The 18,317-nt window shown below is 35.7% G+C and overlaps 2 protein-coding genes across 2 annotated transcripts; one reads left to right on the top strand and one right to left on the bottom strand.

Annotated features, from left to right (window-relative positions):
- Nucleotides 1-5,229: 5,229 nt before the first annotated feature.
- Nucleotides 5,230-10,545, bottom strand: LOC117328096 (transmembrane protein 35A-like). The gene is made up of 3 exons (XM_033885451.1): nt 10,373-10,545; nt 9,926-10,061; nt 5,230-8,221 (listed from the first exon to the last, which is right to left on the bottom strand). The coding sequence occupies exons 1-3, from the start codon at nt 10,481-10,483 to the stop codon at nt 7,959-7,961; spliced, it is 510 nt and encodes a 169-aa protein (XP_033741342.1). The 5' UTR covers nt 10,484-10,545; the 3' UTR covers nt 5,230-7,958.
- A 237-nt stretch (nt 10,546-10,782) lies between these two features.
- Nucleotides 10,783-17,967, top strand: LOC117328095 (lanC-like protein 3). Its single transcript, XM_033885450.1, has 4 exons — nt 10,783-11,503; nt 12,812-12,953; nt 14,838-15,059; nt 17,391-17,967. The coding sequence occupies exons 1-4, from the start codon at nt 10,973-10,975 to the stop codon at nt 17,756-17,758; spliced, it is 1,263 nt and encodes a 420-aa protein (XP_033741341.1). The 5' UTR covers nt 10,783-10,972; the 3' UTR covers nt 17,759-17,967.
- Nucleotides 17,968-18,317: the final 350 nt, after the last annotated feature.

Here is an 18,317-nt window from a genome sequence, read left to right as displayed (position 1 = left end):
GCGCATTGCAAATCTAGATATCGACGCGAGTCATCGTGTCGGTGTTACACGCGCGATCCTATCAGATTATCGTTCTTGGAAATTTACCAAGTTTCGGACTATTCTTTTTTAATTATGTGGCTAGATCTATAGGCCTATCAATTTTAATTTTAAGAACGTGTATTCTAGGGGGAAAAGAAGCAGAAATAAATGATGAATAGGAGTAGCAATTTATTTAAAAGAAACTAAATGTTTTAAAAGTTATTTATTTTGTTAAAGTCACATAGTAAGGCACCGATCGTTTAACTTCAAGGGGAGCTAGGGGGGAGGGGGATTTTTATCGGGGTCATTTTTTTCTAACAAACTCAGTGGAATGAAAGGCAAAGGTTTTTTTTTCAACACATCTCAGCAACAACCTTTTTTTCATTTCCGTCATATTAAAGTTTAATAACTCTTTAATATTTTTACTTCCATTTGAAATTTTCAAAGTTTTTTTTTAAAATCCCAATGGCATTTTAAATAATTTCATTCGTTTTGAAAACAAAGTGTTAATATTTGTGATTTCATCACCCGTTGCTCTCTATATCAGTTTATAAAATTTGATCATTCATCCTGTACAGCAGTCCATCTTTTAATTGATAAGAAGGATACAGATCTAATGCATGTCAAATATCAGCAAAATATCTTGATTGCCAACTTAAAGTAAAAGTAAAGGCAGATAATAAAGTATTTTTGGTGTGATCAATAAGTTTAATAAAATAAAGCAATACTATGACATTAACAGATTAACAGATTGAAACAAAACAACAATTTAATACATCACAACCACTTTTATTATGCCATTGTAAGAATGGATTTCACACAATAATTTTGAATATATAATTATGAAGAAATTTATAAATTACACATTTATTAGATATTAAAAACAATTATGACGTAGTATTTGGGGGCAAAGCCCCAATAAAATTTTTTGAATTTTGGATTATTTCAATCTTTTTAATGTATCAAACTCTCTTTTTTTGTTATCTTAAAGGAGTAAACTTTTTTTTAGCTCCAAATTACAAACTTTTTTTTTTTCAAAACTGCCAACAAACCATTTTTTTTGTTAAATCCTCAGCAGATCCCTCAGCAGCTTCCCACCGGGAACCACACACCCAGATCCCTCAGCAGCTTCCCACCCAGAACCACATACCCAGATCCCTCAGCAGCTTCCCACCCAGAACCACACACCCAGATCCCTCAGCAGCTTCCCACCCAGAACCACACACCCAGATCCCTCAGCAGCTTCCCACCCACAACCAAACACCCAGATCCCTCAGCAGCTTCCCACCGGTAATCACACACCCAGATCCCTCAGCAGCTTCCCACCCAGAACCACATACCCAGATCCCTCGGCAGCTTCCCACCCAGAACCACACACCCAGATCCCTCGGCAGCTTCCCACCCAGAACCACACACCCAGATCCCTCAGCAGCTTCCCACCGTGAATCACACACCCAGATCCCTCAGCAGCTTCCCACCCAGAACCACACACCCAGATCCCTCAGCAGCTTCCCACCCAGAACCACACACCCAGATCCCTCAGCAGCTTCCCACCCAGAACCACACACCCAGATCCCTCGGCAGCTTCCCACCCAGAACCACACACCCAGATCCCTCGGCAGCTTCCCACCCAGAACCACACACACAGATCCCTCAGCAGCTTCCCACCAGGAATCACACACCCAGATCCCTCAGCAGCTTCCCACCCGGAATCACCCACCCACCTTTCACACACCCTGAACCCAAAGCAGCGCCCCACCCCGAATAACACACCAAGAACCTGCTGTAACGCCCCAACCTGTGTTGCACACTCGGATCCCACAAAGCAGCTTCCAAACCCGAATAACACACCAAGATCCTGCTGCAGTGTTCCACTCCGTCTCACATACTCGATCCCACAACAGATTCCAACCCAGAATAACACACCAAGATCCTGCTGTAGCATTCCACTCGGTCTCACACACTCGATCCCACAACAGATTCCAACCCGGAATAACACACCAAGATGCCGCTGTAGCATTCCACTCGGTCTCACACACTCGATCCCACAACAGATTCCAACCCGGAATAACACACCAAGATGCCGCTGTAGCGTTCCACTCGGTCTCACACACTCGATCCCACAACAGATTCCAACCTGGAATAACACACCAAGATGCCGCTGTAGCATTCAACTCGGTCTCACACACTCGGTCTCACAACAGATTCCAACCCGGAATAACACACCAAGATGCCGCTGTAGTGTTCCACTCCGTCTCACACACTCGATCCCACAACAGATTCCAACCCGGAATAACACATCAAGATGCCGCTACACAGCAAAACACATCCAAATCATGCAGTTGTTGTCCACTCAAAGTCACACACCCAGATCACAAAGCAGCTTCTCCGTTTCAATCATAGCAGAAGAAAAGTTAATCCTGAAAATGCTGATATTCTTCATGTCAATAAGTACAAAAGCATTTTTTTTATTTATACAGCTTTAATTATTTTAATTATCATCTTACCAACATTGCTAAAGAAGTTCTTTATAAACACTGGTTTCTAATTCATGATTTTATCCATACATTGAGATTCACATAAGCTGTTTCTTAGACAGATGTACAATGCTGATAAAATATTTGTAAGAATATAACAGATCTTTTAGGTAGTTGATGTATAGATGTGCATTTTCATAGTAATATGCTGGTCAGGTTTCCTCAAAGTACATTTTGCCCAGTATCATTCAATTGCAATGACATTACAGCAGATTATCATTAAAAAGAAATTTATCACATAAATGGCCTCTTGTTATGTTTTGTGAATTTTTAACCATGATGTCAAACATGTTGTGTATGACAAGCATGTAATAACACTATAATGATGTTCTAAATAAAGGAAGTCCCACAATTGTATTGGAAAAAACCAAGTTGATAATTACATGTCTTATTGGAAAATTAATTGGAGAGTTTTCATTGATGTTCATACGAGTTATATGATAATGAAATCTTACATATAATGCCAATGTAGCATAGAAATAGTGCTTTGCATAAGGATTGAAAGGAAAACTATTCAAAATTCAAAAATTTTAATTGAACTTTCATTTTCCCATCTCCATTACAAACATTTCTGTTATTGCAGTAAGTAGGCAACTATGCTGCTACTTCAAACAGATACCGGAAAAGTGGTATAACAAAAGTACTAAAGCTGACTCACATTTCTATCCCTACAGTAATCAATACTAATACATCCATGCATTTAAAATGGTTAAAGGATTTTAGACACAAAAAGGTTAAAGTTGTCTATAGGTTGGTTTTCTGAAAAGCCAGTCAAATTACCCTCCCACTCCTGGCGTTGTGTATATACACGCTCAGATACAGGGCATGGCATGGGTCCATCTGGACAAATGACCTATATGCAAAATTTCATTCTGATAACGAGGTTGGTCAGCCTCCTACGCCACAGGTTCACTGCTGCCAAGACGACAGTTAAGCTGATAGTATAACTAACGTTAGAAACACCCAAATGTGTGTCACATTAAATCTCTATTTACACACTATCTACCATTGCAATGGTTTTATAATGAGGGATTGAATACTTTACATTATTATATTGGGTTTCAACAGTGAATTGGTTACATGTACTCGAGTGATGATCCCGTTATTCATTAAACAACTGTATTCAATTCAACTTTATTCGATAAGTTTTACAACTTATTGGATAAAATAGTATATAACATTAATGGACAAAGGCATCCACTCTTACATGATTTATAATTCAATAGGCTAATTTGTCAGATTTTTTACAGGGAAACAGAGAAATAATCATTAAAAATGAATATATTCTAATTAAAATCTTATAAAAAATCTTTCCTTTAGTTTATTTGCTAGTGATAAATATTTTCCTAAATTGTTAAGTTCTATTATATTTTCTACTTTGAGTTACTGAATACGTTTAAACATACTAGAGTATTTAAAATGATATGTTTTAATCAAATCAATACGTATGTCTGCGTAACATTTTCACCACATCAAATACATTTCCTTCATAACCTTCAAAACATTCTTTAAGGAAATTGTCAAAAAAAGGACGTTGTTTGTATACATTACTGTAAAATTGATCAGGACAGTACCTGATTTCTTCAAACATATACCCAATACTGACAGTTAAAAGTTCCTGATTTAAATAAAGAATCCAAGGATCTTTAGTTTCCAACATGTCATCATAACATGCTTTGAGTAAAAAATTATCTGGACGCTTTAATTTCAACCAATATTTAAAAAATCTTGATTTAATATGTACAAAGGAAATCCTCAAAGTTTGATGTACAAAAAACCCATGAATCGTCCTAGATAAAAATAAATCAGTTCTGTGATTACGTACTATCTAATTAAATTACATCAGGATGAGACAACAGTATTTCAAACTACATGTACTGCATTTTGATCAAATCTTTATCTTGCAAAATTAAGAAATGGATATGTTTATGTTAATGTTACATCAGGAAAGGGTAAATCATGTTCTTAAAAAAGTACAAAATCTTATCAAATTATGCTAAAAATAAAATGGTTAACAAGGCTAGGAAAATTAATCACCGTAAAAAGACTGCACAAGTGAGATCATTTTGTCACTTAACTGTATAGTAGACCAGAGATGTATACATCACATATGTGATATTTACGTCTCTGAGCAGACCTATAGTGTATATGCAATTGTTTGAGTTTTTAAAATAAAAATAAAAGGTGACATGTGATATTAGTAAATTACCAAGGTTATGATATTGTCCGCTGGTCTACTATTTCAATTATACAATTACAGACATGAGGTGAGGAAAGAAAATCTAAACATGTAAGATGATAAAATCAGGACATTCACTGTCATTGCTTTCAATGTTTACAAAATAATATGGGGCTCTTTGAAGTTTCCCTCTATAAATGCATATAACGAGGCAGATTCTAGCCTAGTGATATTGGTGAGGTGAACCAGATGAAGCATCGGACCACGTGACCACCAGGCTCATTAAAATTTTTCAGCCAGCAGCAATATCCCCCTACTGGCCTAAAATAGATAAACAGCTTTGTAAGGCGAGGTGGAAACCTGTGTCAGCCAACATTTATGGGGTCAGGCTAACAGAAAAACGAAAAATACCCTATGTGTCGAAAACCCTTTAACATAATAAATAAGAATTACAAAAAATTACCGTACAAAAAATTTCTGTAAAAGAAACTATGAATTCTATAACATTTATTGTGCATTAGTTATGACAAAGTCCATTATATGTGTGTACAGGGTAGTACAAGATCTAGTTTAAATTCCCCATTTGAAAAATAGCTTGTTCCTTAGTATTATTACACTTATTTCACCAATTATAAATATTGGAAACAACCAGTTTGTCAGATTGATAACACAGGAATCAGAAACTTGGTCCAAATACTAACCATTTTATGAGCAAGCAAAACTCAACCAAACTGAGTCAATAGTTTGAAACACAAGAAAATAGTCTGTATCATAATTGTGAAGGATTTATAGCCAGTATCAGGCTATTAGAGAATTAAAAAGCATCAATGGATTTGGAAGATAACAATTATAAGAAGACTTAGTGCAATTATAATGTTCAGAAAGTATAAAGTACCAACTCCTTACTGGTGAAGTTAGCCTGAGTTTCCTCCGGCCCTGACACCGTATGGACACCAGAGGAAACTTGGGCTATAGTGAAGTTTGGGGTAGGATGAGGAATGAATATCATCATAAAAACAAAGCTATAAGTAAGTAATGGTATTAGTAGAAAGTTATATGGTTACATGTGTGATAACTGAATGAACTAATCACAAATTACACACCTTACAGTACTCCCTTAACTGTTACAACAAGCATTCATAGTTAGACAATCACAAATACACGAGGTATTGATTCCAATAATACATTCATTTCATACACACAGCTTTATATATATATATAATGTATATAATTTTGACAGACTGAGACAGCATATCCAGAATGTTAGAAAATTGTAAAAAGAATTTAAAACCAAGAAAACAGGTCTTTTTTACCAAACAACATGTTAGGGAACAGTCAATAATCAGTACACTAATGCTGCAGCTATTTGGTGTAAAATGCCAATATAAACAAATGAACATGTACTATTTGTCATCCTTTTTAAACACTAAAAAAAATTGCACATAAAGTCTTAAATATCATTTATTGGGTAATATATTTTCTACCACAATAAATGGATGTTATTTAACAACCAAGACATCAAATAATCATTACAAATGTTGAATAACACGTGGAATAAACTCTTAACTGCATTTTGATTGGTTGATACAAAGATCTTTGATGTTGTTCAATGCATTTTGAATGGCCAACACTTGAAGGCTGCTTCACTGGGTCCTCGGAATAGTGACACACAAAAAGCAGTTCACCATTGTTTTTGGGATAGCAATTTTGTTTTTGTGTTGATTTCTATCAAATTGTTGCTTTGAAAAATAACATGAGGCACAGAGGGCCTGTATCACTCACCTGGTTGAATTTGGCCAAACATCAAAATAATGTGTTGTGTTCAATTCATTAATAGCTTTATTTGTTGATGTTGAACAATGCTATATATAGTTATGGCATTGGGATCCCAACTGCTTTAAGGACATAACCCAGAAACTAAGTCCAGACTTGCTAGCGGTGTGAAAAGACCCAAGGGATTGTTTTTAAAATAATTGTGTTCGAAGAAATAAAGTCCCTTGGGCTGGAGAAAGACCCCTGGGCCTCTTTTTACATCAGGATTGTGTTTATCTTTTTATCCCCAAAAATGCTATATATGGTTAAGGGGTGGGGATCTCAATGATTTCAAAAATACAAGTAGCCATTAAGGACTTGCTTCTATTTCCTCTATTGGACCCCATCCCTTTTGCCCCAGGGGGGTCAGAGTCACCAGTTATGCAAAATCTGTTCCCCTTTCCCAAAGGATGTTTCTGACTTAATTTAAGCTCACCAGCCCTTTGGGCCAGGTGAGCTCATAAACTTGCTACTTATATTTGGTATGATTAATGGTAATTGTAATATCTACATATATTTTCAAAAATGTCAGTTTTGCATATTAATTAGTGACATTTTACTAAGGTCATATCCTTCCACCCAACTGATATGGTAAAATTCCATTCACTCTCAGAATAGCTTTTCTATTGTGGTAAAAACAGGTCGCACAAACTCTTGAATGTTGGAGTTAGTTATTTTTCAAAAGTTACAAAAAAAACACAAGCTATACAACCACTTGTTTTGTAACCTCTACATACATGTTGAGATTACTGCCCTATAGAGATCATTGCAGCTTCTACTGAAATGGTACAAAAGAAACTATTAAAACTTTTCTTCCTTATAGGGGTATTTCGCACAAGTTAGGTTTTAAAAACCAATACATATATAGAATGTACAGAGGCATCTTTGTTCTTATGGAAATTGGCACCTCAATTTACAATATAAACAAACATCATAATTAATTCGTGGAAATTCTTTATCGATCTAGCTAGACTGGCCCTGACTGCATCATAACAGGTTTTTCATTATAATAGTTGTTTTAGTCGAACTGTAGGAAATATTAGTGTACATTATAAAACTAGAAGGAAATAAGCCTAATGAAGCAATTAAATTGCAATCACAGCAGAAATTTAAATAATACTTTGCATAAAATATACCATCCAATGAGCCTTCAGTTACAGACTCCCCCATACACTATATTGAGATGGTCTAATCTTATATTTGATTGGAAAAATCCCACTAATTTCCTTGTCTAATGTGACCTCAGGAAAGATTTTCTGACAATAGTTTTAAATGTCTTTAGAAAGACTTCCTCTGATAAACCAGAAATTTTACAACTTGTGCGGAATATCCCTTCAAATAAATTATTTATGATGGTATTTGAACATGACCTTGATAATATTAGTAGGGACTGATTTTTCTATATCAATTTACTGGTCTTTTTTTACTTCAGTTACTGTTTTCTTAGCAGTTTCTCCCACGTTTTCCTTAATATTTTTTCTGCATCGATCTTTGTCCTCATCCATATTACGTAACTTGTTCTGAAGGTAGACAATTAGTCTGCATGTGAGCAGTAACAGGAACACAATGGACAGGCTCATTTTGTCAAGGCCTTCATCTAACGCCCAGTGTGAATACACATCCAAAAGCATCAGCATCAGCATCACAACATTTACTGCATCTTTTACAGGACCTGAAACAACATAAAATAGAATATTTAGATTTAATTAACATTTGTAATATTATTTCCAAAAATGTACGCAAGTAAAGGAAATTAGAATACTTGTGACTGTGTCCTGATACATCTTTCAATCAAAATATATAATCCCTATAAAAATACCTCTTTACTATAATATAAACAATGCATATTAAGGTGTTTTATAGGTATTATGATTCATCTTATTAATAGAACGTCAAACTCCTGTACATTTATACTGGTTACACTGACGCGTCCAAAATGTTTTTGGATAAATGAACCATTCAAATGTTACATAATCTGTTAATTAATCAATCTTCATTTGTGCTAACAATTACAAGATTACACTAAACACTTTCTACTGAAAAACATAAGAAAGGTTATGTAACCCTCATAAATATTAGCTGCAATATACTGCCTGATTAGAGAGAACTTCTCCTTAGCTTGATCAATAGAATGTAAGACTAGTAATACAGAGGTCCTGGATTTAATCGCTTGTGAAAGCATCATTGAAACCCTCTTCCCTGGAAGGAGTCTATATATATAGCTATGTAACCCTGCTAAATTTACACTGGCCACAATATACTGCCCAGCTGGAGAGAACTTCTCTTTAGCTCAATCTGCAGAGCGTAAGACTATAAACCAGATGTCCTGCGTTTGATCCCTGACAAAAGCATTTTTAACAGAAGAACCAAGAGGCCCAGAGGGCCTGTATCGCTCACCTGGTTGAATTTGACCAAACGTTCAATTTGTTAATAGCTATATATGTTGGTGTAGAACAATGCTATATATGGTTATGGGTTGGGACTTCATGAGTTTCAAAAATGTAACCAGTCCCTAGCGGTGGGGAAAGACCCAGGGCCTCTTTTACATCATGATTTTGTTTATCTCTTTATGCCCAACAATGCTTTATATTGTTATAGGGTGGGAATTTCAACGGTTTCAAAAATACAAGTAACGATTTAAAAGATTTGCTTCTATTTCCCCTATTAGGGCCCGCTCCTCTGGCCCCAGGGGGGTCAGTCACCATTATGTAAAATTTGTTCACGTTTCCCCACGGATGTTTCTGACCAAATTTGGTTCTAATGCATTCAGTACTATGTGACAAGTGGCGATTTAAAGGACTTTTCCCCATTTTCTTCAATTGGGCCTCAACCCTCTGGCCCCAGGGGAGTCAGAAGAGTCACATACAAGAGTATGCACCCCCCCCCCCCCCCCCCCCCCCCCCCCCCCCCCATTCCATTAAGAACTTATATTAACTAGTAGCAGTTTTAACATAATTTTCCCCCATTGGGTTTGGTTTGATTTATTTTGTTTAACATCCTATTAACAGTCAGGGTCATTTAAGGACGTGCCAGGTTTTAGAGGTGGAGAGGCCACTAGTGCTCAGTTAATTCCAGTTATATCCGTTACATCGGTTATCAGCACTTTCAATTTATAAGCTCTATGCTTCAGGACCTCCTTGATTTTGTTTCTCGACACTCCCATAGAGCTCATTGATTTCCTTTCCTAAAAGTTAGTTAAAATTGACTTTATCTTCGATATCATCTATTATTACATGCTGCACATCTCTAGTGCCCAATATAGTTGTCTTTAAATAACGTACAATGTATAGTTCTGCTACACATTGAAACAAAATGGCATCCTTTCTGTAACAGTTATAAAAAAAAAGAAAATTATCAAATACTCTGATTCATTTACCGGGTATGGCTACTAGTATCACTCCACAAACAATTTCTGATCCACCAAATATTTTCCTGTATGTATGTGGGTTTGGTCTCCATCCTGTTAGTTTTGCAAATGGAAATACCTTGGCACTCTTGATAAATGATTTTCTCTGAAAAAATATATATATTCATAAATAAATAAATTTCAGATCATTTTACGAATTTCCGTATTAGTCTACTAAAACTTGTTTAATGGATTCAACAAAAAAAAATCAAATATAGCTTGTTTCCACAAGGGCTGAAAGCCTAATGATAATGTAACATATATAATTATGCTGCTTAAATATTAGCCTGACATTAATAACTAAGCTAAATTTCTCAATTACATTGTCATTATATTCATTGTTTAATAAAGTAATATCGTTTTTAAATATCTTAAAACTCATTGCACATGTGGCAGAACAAACTCAATTTCACTTACCATTTGCCTGTATAGTTCATCATTGATGGACGGTGACAATTTCAATGTTCCAATGAAAATGAAAAATATTCCTAAAGTCAAAGAAAGAACCCGTAACACAAATGAAGCCATAATTTCGTAGATTTCGACGAAATCGTCAAAGCTCAGCTTCTGCAACTTCTGGAACAAAGAAAGACAACCCCCTTTATTTATAACTACTTCCGGTGTTAGGTCATATAAATGCTTGTGTTGTGCTAAGTATGTTTTATTCGGTGATTTTACTATAAATTTATTTGGGTTTCATTCACACATAATAAATTGAGTCGAAAACTGTTGTTATATGATTTGAAATTGGTTGAAACGTTGAAAACTGGTTATATAGATCAATTTATCAAATGGCTTAAACGTTTGAGTGATTGAGATTTAATTTATTGTAAACTTCCGGTCATGTTAATGCTTTGGGATTCGAGAACATTTGTCTTGTTTGAGGTCTGAGCGAGTATTGGCCCAACTGATTGAGAAAAAAACAGACAGCATAATATCAACTCTATATTGAAGAGAAAGAACGTCTACTAGCAAGTGTCATACAACAATTCATTTGCGCTGTCATTCAAGAGAAAGATGCGGAATTTCAAAAACAGATATGAGGACTATACTGAAGGTTCGGAGGTATTCGTTGATCAAGAAAAGTGGAAAGCAAGTATTGAACATTTAGTAAAAAGCATTGAGCGTGGCATGCCACCAACGCCTGCCAATTGTGATGGTGGTCTTTATGTTGGAAATGCTGGAGTCGCATATATGTTTTATTATCTTTCTAATTGCGAATCGTTTACGTCCCGCAAGAATGATTTTCTGGAACTCGGCATGGCGTATGGTAAAGTTGCAATGGACTTTGTTGACAGAGGTGGTGATCGAGGTGATCCTCCTTGTTCTTTCATACTTGGATCTGCTGGAACTGTGGCAGTGAACAGCTTGCTGTATCATACTGCTGGTAATGAATCGAAATCGAAAAAGATAGCCGAGAAGTTTGCTAATTTTGCAGATCATGCAAGACCAATATCATTCTATCCATATGGATCAGATGAGTTACTTGTTGGTCGAGCTGGTTATCTGAGCGGTGCATTAGCTTTACAACAGAAACTTTGCTACAAGGTTTGTAATTCGTCAGAAAGAGAAAAGACATATATATTTTGTATTACATTTATTTGAATTATTGATAATATATAATCCCACTATAGCTTTGATTGCCAATGTACTGGCAGTAGAATGCTGTCATGATAAATAGAGTAAAGCATGAACTTCAGATCATCCTTCCCTTGAATGTAAACAACAAAACCAACATCAAAATCTATATTTTAATCAGGACAATATGGAAAATACTCTCCTATATACATACATGTAAATGATTGACTGAAGGGACTATTTACATTCGATACTCTACAATATTGTAAATGTTTGTAGTTAATCTACTCCATTTCTGTAATGTGACAATTGTTATTTATTGATTTGACTTTTTGTAATTTATTGGTGTCTTAAAGGGGCAGATTACCTCGAAAACATGGCATTTATCTATACTGTCACTATTACTTAACTGATCATATATATACAAATAAATATATTCATGTATTTATAAATAATGAAACTGAAAACACATTTTTTTCATAGAAAAGATATTTAGGTATATAACCAGAAAAGATTTTTTTACAGAAAATAATAATTTTCACTTTAAAATCCCCGAACATTGGCTTACACCTAGTAAAATATATGGTAGTAAATTTAAAGCATAAGCGCTTTCATCTTAACTTTTCAGACACTTTCATGTGTCAAGCATCTGAAGTCATTAAGATAAAAGGACCAGTTTCATTACTTTTTTATTGCCTGCGAAAAAGCAGACAACATAAAGGTATCTCCTTTGTCAATCAGTGTCAGAATCGTTGGTGGCGCTATATGCACAGAGGTTTCCGTGCGATAACTCAAGTTCCCTTGGCTTGGGCTGATCAAACTCAAACTAAATGCAAATCTTCCTTACCACAAATGCTTGCATGGAATTGCTTTTTAGGTTTGAAGGTCAATGGTCAAGGTCATTGTTACTTAAGATATAAAATTTGTTTCTATGCGATAACTCAAGTTCTCTTGGGCCGATCAAACTCAAACTTCATTCAGTTTTCGTTATCACAAGTGCTTGCATTGGATTTTTTTTTACTGGTCCAAAGGTTAAAGGTCAAGGTTACTGTTACTACTGTCTGCAGAAAGAAAACCTGTTTCTGTGCAATAACTCCTATTATCACCCAACTTTCTGCGTAGCCAGCTGGTGACATATCCACTTTCGTGGAATTCTTGTTCTACATTATACCCAACACAGTGAATTCTAACATTTCAATATATATGATACTGTGGTATATACAAATCTAAAATTTGAAAAAAGATACACATGATTATTTCAGATCTGCATTATTTTAGGTTGTGAGTGAAGACATCTTGAAACACTTATGTACTGTGACGGTGGAATCTGGAAGACATTATTCTTATTCACACAAGCCTAAATCTCCCAAGGGTGTGCAGTCACCTCTTATGTATGCCTATCATGGAACAGAATATTTGGGTAAGACAAGTTAAAAAAATTATGGGAAGAAGGAATGCTTTTTACTGAATAAGTATTTAAAAATCCCAAGAGCTTCATGGCTAGTATCAAAAAACATAAAATTTCTCTTAAAACATATCCTAATCGCAGACTCTAAAATTCTCATTCACCTGTTTCAGTTCAAATTTTGGAGCCTGCAGTTATGGTCAGAAAGGAACTACTATGCTGGATACACACGCGTGAAAAATATCTATTTTGTCATACGAGTGGAATATATGTTTTATTCAACAGGAAACTTTTCAATTTTCTGTGATGTTGTACCATCATGACCACATTAGGGAAACTAGGTCACAAGCTATTACTAAGAGAATATAAGAGACGTACTTCTGTCAGTGCCTTTCCTCATTTTCCCATAAACTGGGATCAGTGTTAAAGGTTTTCTCACAGAAACGACACTTCCTTTGGATGTTATCATGAATTTGTTGGTGCCAATAGAGACTGGTTAGATAGGAAAAATATCTCTTGGATGTTTTGTACCTATGACACTTCTCTGCCCTGTGATTGAAAAGGTGATCTTTCAATTGCAAGATTTCCTGAATCTTCATATGGTATTGGGAGCACATTTTAGATTCGTTCTCAGTGTCCTTTCATGTACTTACTTTCTTTTGACTGCAAACAGTGATGCTATTCTAAATCGGAATTCCAGGCACTCTCGACACTGGTATGATCCCTCGTCCTCGTGGTGCATCTGATGCTTTCTTAAAGAGGAACTGTTGGCAAACACCTTACCATACTGTTACACATGCTTTATCATGGTATGATTGTAAGACATATTGATTTTTGGACATTCAAGTACCCATGATATAACGTCTGCATGGATTATTGCTAAAATTTTGCATGTTTGTCTCGACAAAAAACCTGTCAATGCTACGAGTATAATAGGATGGTCTTTGAGTGTTTTAAACAATGTTTAACATATTCTGTGAATAATCTGTTGCCAGTCAAATAATCTTACATGCATCAAATGTACTTTTGACCATATCGATAAATGGGAAGTCACAGGATCAGAGTAAAAAGTAAGACAAACTTGCCTAGAAGCGAGAGATGCTTCTGCCATCTTGTTGTTCTCTTAGTGACGTAGTTTCCCTACTGTGATGACATTATGCTTTGCAACAAGATGATGCTATTTTGAATGGGCTGCTTGACACAACTTCAATGTTTTTCTGTTGTGACCTGGTAAGTTTTGCTTGCATTACTCTTGTGAAATGAGATTTATATCAAAACTGCAATATATATTGCAAAAAAAGCAGCAAAATAGCCACTTATTTTACCTATGCTTCAGTTGGATCTGAACTGAAAAATCAGTGCATTTCAATACAGTAAATAAAATGCACCATTTTGATTGGTCAAAAACAAAAATTATATCATCACTTAAAGTTATATCATCAAAGGAATGATATATCATCATTGTGATAGTATAAGTTCTTATCAAGTTGATGATTTCTGATATTTCACTGGTAAAAAATGCAATAAAATAGTTAATAGCATTTTGTTCTGTATAAATGTACCGATACATATTGATCAATGGAATGCACTTTCAGAAAATGTGGCACCAAGCATCATCTATTTTCCTGGTAGATTGTGACAATAAAGCATGTCATACCTTAAGGACAGACTATGTACATTGTCTTTAAGTTTTACGTATTTACTATGCCCTAGGACAACATTTGGAACCATTAACATAACATGCACATCCAGATAAATCAGGACATACAAAAAAAAAAAAAAAGACACATCACCACAGGCCTGAACATCTTTGTGGAGTGAAACGTAATCAGAAGCCTTGGCTAGTGAAGATGAGGCCTGAACTGCCCTTCAATGATTACATGTGCTTCTGTGTTGTAGGTGCTGCCCATGGCCTGTCTGGCATCCTACAAATGTTATTGAGTTTCCCCGAGTTTTACACATGTGAGGACAGCCAACCAGCTGTAGAGGATGTTCATAGGGCAGTAGATTTCATGTTGAGTCTTGAACAGGCCAATCATAACTACGCCCCTGCCATGGATGAGGTTGGCATGAGTAGGCCAGAGGGAGAAGATCTGGTGCATTGGTGCCACGGCGCCCCAGGTATAGTATTTTGTTGGAGGATATTAATGTCTCAATTAGTTCAGGTCTTAATATTCCAGATTTTGTTATTAAAATGTCTTGTAAATTTAATACTGAATGGAAGCCATTTGCCTTTTCAATGGGCTTTATATATTTATGCATGCTTTAATATTTACATCTGTATGGCAGTGACGAGATATGAGCTAGCTAAATGTAACTTAAATAATTACTTGTATGATGTCATAATTGTAGCCAAGGAAATGGTGACAGTTCATCATCAAAATGGTGTTTCCATCTAATTAAGTATGACACTGTCAGTAAATTTCATTGAATTGTCTTTTGTGGTCCTTATAGTAATAACTAGTGTAATTGACAGAAGTTCGCAAGAAACCACGTGGGTCAAGGTCATTCATCATCAAGTTTGATCCTGAATACTCTTGACCTCCTACTGACCATCATCATCAAGGGGATTCATCACCCTCAGCCTCTGACCCATGTGATCTGGAGGATTCATTTGTCCTTACTGGCTACCTGCTGGCCAAATATCATTACCACAGGATCCTTAAAGGGTTTTCACATTCACCCCTCTTTTTATCCAAGCTAAAGAATTGACATTTCATCTTTTGACTATTTTTACATTTACAGTGTATTTAGAATCTCAAGTGTTTTGAAGGTCTCCATCATCATTTCACCCTATCTTTGAAAGTTCAAACACTGCAGTCTTACCTCACCATGGATAAGTGTTCAGTATTAATACTGAATTCAGAAAAATGTATTTTGGAAATATTTCCCCCCATATATTGTTAAATTTTGACAAACCCACCTATTTCAGTATTACAGGAACGGGACATTTTCAGCCATGCCTCAACCTCATATTTGGTAGCAATATAGTGGTTGGCCCTCCTTTGTACACTTCTCCAGTAGATTGTTGGTTTTATGAAGTCCCAATTTAGATTTTTACAGTAGGGTAAAGGTTCACTCTTCAGTAGGAGTAAAACCTCTGTGCCTGTGCCCATCAATAAGGATAAGAAACTGGTGAGAATGATACTGTAAGACTTGTTGAGTTCCAGAATACCAAGGTTCATGTACATGTTTGTGTTTATCCAGAAGTGACCAGACCAAGTTTAGCACATTTACTTAAGTTTCTCAAAATTAGTTTCATTTTTTATTTTAAATCTATATTCATGAGATTTCAGTAGAATATGAAGGCTAGCTAGCCATCCACTTGTTTTTGGTGTTGAACCTTGGTAACTGATCAGACTTCAGTATACCACCTGAGGATATTTTACCTTATCAAAGGTATTTGCAGCAAATTGAGTAAAAAGAAAACACTAAAGGTGGGATCCCCTGTATTGCTCAACTTATAAGCTTTACGTTAATACCAAATTTGTAAATTAACTCACAGTATATTACTATATGGGTCTTCATAGTCACCTGAGTTTTGAAATATTTCTGTCAACTTAACCCTGCCAATCAGTCACTGGGGGTCAGCTAGGCCAACATTTGCATACCATCAAACTGCCTCCCAAAACTGCTAATTTTATTTTAGAATTAATTACAAAAGAAATTCAACAAATGAAAGTCAAAAATGTGATTTCCCTGTATAAACTGTAATAATTTCTACCTCTTCCCCAGGGGCGAATGTGAGACCCCAGGGTCATGAAATTAGATGTTCATTCTCACTACGTTACATGAACATCTAACAACATCCCATAAGGGGTCACGTTCTGATGACCTTTGAGGTGTGTGTATTTCACTTTCAGGGCAAATTGTCAATTTGTCTGTCATCGAAGCAAACCATTTCATCACAGCATGTATATATCTATATGCTTTGTGGGACAAAAGGACTTGAAACAAATTGACAGATTATGCAAGCTATGCACTCTAGTCATGCTAGTTCGGACATATAAAATTTACTTCTAAGATTCTGGAAGTAGTCATTTGATTGGCTAATCCCAAAGGTCATCCGACATGACCCCTTATGAGATGTTGTTAGATATTCATGTAACGTAGTGAGAATGAACATCTAGATTTTGATTAGATTGATTAATGCTTTTTGTGTAATTCGCAATCATGTTTATGAGGGTAGTACCAACCAACACAAAGACATGACATGCTTGTAGTAATTATATCGTTTAAAATACCTTTATAGTAGGCGCATATTATATTATTGCACTGTACAATTTATTATATACCTGCACTGTTTACTTTGATTGTATGGATGTTATCAAACTACTGGCTATAAACCTATTTCCCCATCCTGATAGATTTACAGAGAAAGTTTTGTGTCATTGTAAACATTGTTTGGCCATGCCCGTATAAAATTAACAGAGAAAACCTTTGTTGTTTTAGGTGTTGTTTATCTATTTGCCCGTGCCTATAAGGTGTGGGGAGAGGAGAAGTACCTCCATGCCTGTGTGAGATGTGGTGAGCTGACGTGGGAGAAAGGATTGCTGAGGAAGGGTCCAGGTATTTGTCATGGTGTGGCTGGAAGTGGCTACGTGTTCCTGTTATTGTACAGACTTACTGGTGACAAGAAGCATCTGTACAGGGCCCTCAAATTTGCAGAGTTCATGTTCACACAAGAGTTCAAGAAGGGAGCACGGGTCCCCGACTGTCCTTTCAGTCTGTATGAAGGTTGGGCTGGGGCAGTCTTGTTTCTTGTCGACCTTATTCAGCCAGATAAAGCAGAATTCCCACTTTTCAATGTTGTGTTTTGAAAAGTTGCTGTGCTGAGTTTTATTGCATATTTGTGGAAATATTCAAGTCCTGGTTTAAAAGAAAACTGTTGACCCATTTTGACAACCGTATACTGGCAGTGAAATCAGATATACATTGAATTTCTGGAAGAAACACAAATGTATTGTTATCAATTGCTCTTTGGAATGTTTGAAATATTTTAAAAATAAATACTCCTGATTTTTCACAGTGCAGTAGTTCATTTTTTCTGTAATTTCTCAAACAGTATACATTTCAGTTTTTCAGACGATTACTGTAAAACTTAATTGATTAAGCTCAGTTATGACTTTATAATCTATCAGATAGTCTATCACAATGTCCTTGACAAATCTTATAAACCTAGTCACCTATAAATGGCAAATTGTGTCTTTAATTCCTTTTGAAGCTGGCAGTGTCGCATAATAAAATCATGTCTTTTACTGTACTACAAGTATTTAGTATTGCTCACCCTCAAGTATCCAGTGTTGCTCGTCCTCAACTATTTGGTGTTGCTCATCATACTCCACAATCCAGTGTTGCTCATCATACTCCACAATCCAG

Source organism: Pecten maximus, chromosome 5, assembly GCF_902652985.1.
Source record: "Pecten maximus chromosome 5, xPecMax1.1, whole genome shotgun sequence".
Taxonomy (NCBI): Eukaryota; Metazoa; Mollusca; class Bivalvia; order Pectinida; family Pectinidae; genus Pecten; species Pecten maximus.
This window is presented reverse-complemented; position numbering and strand designations above follow the sequence as displayed.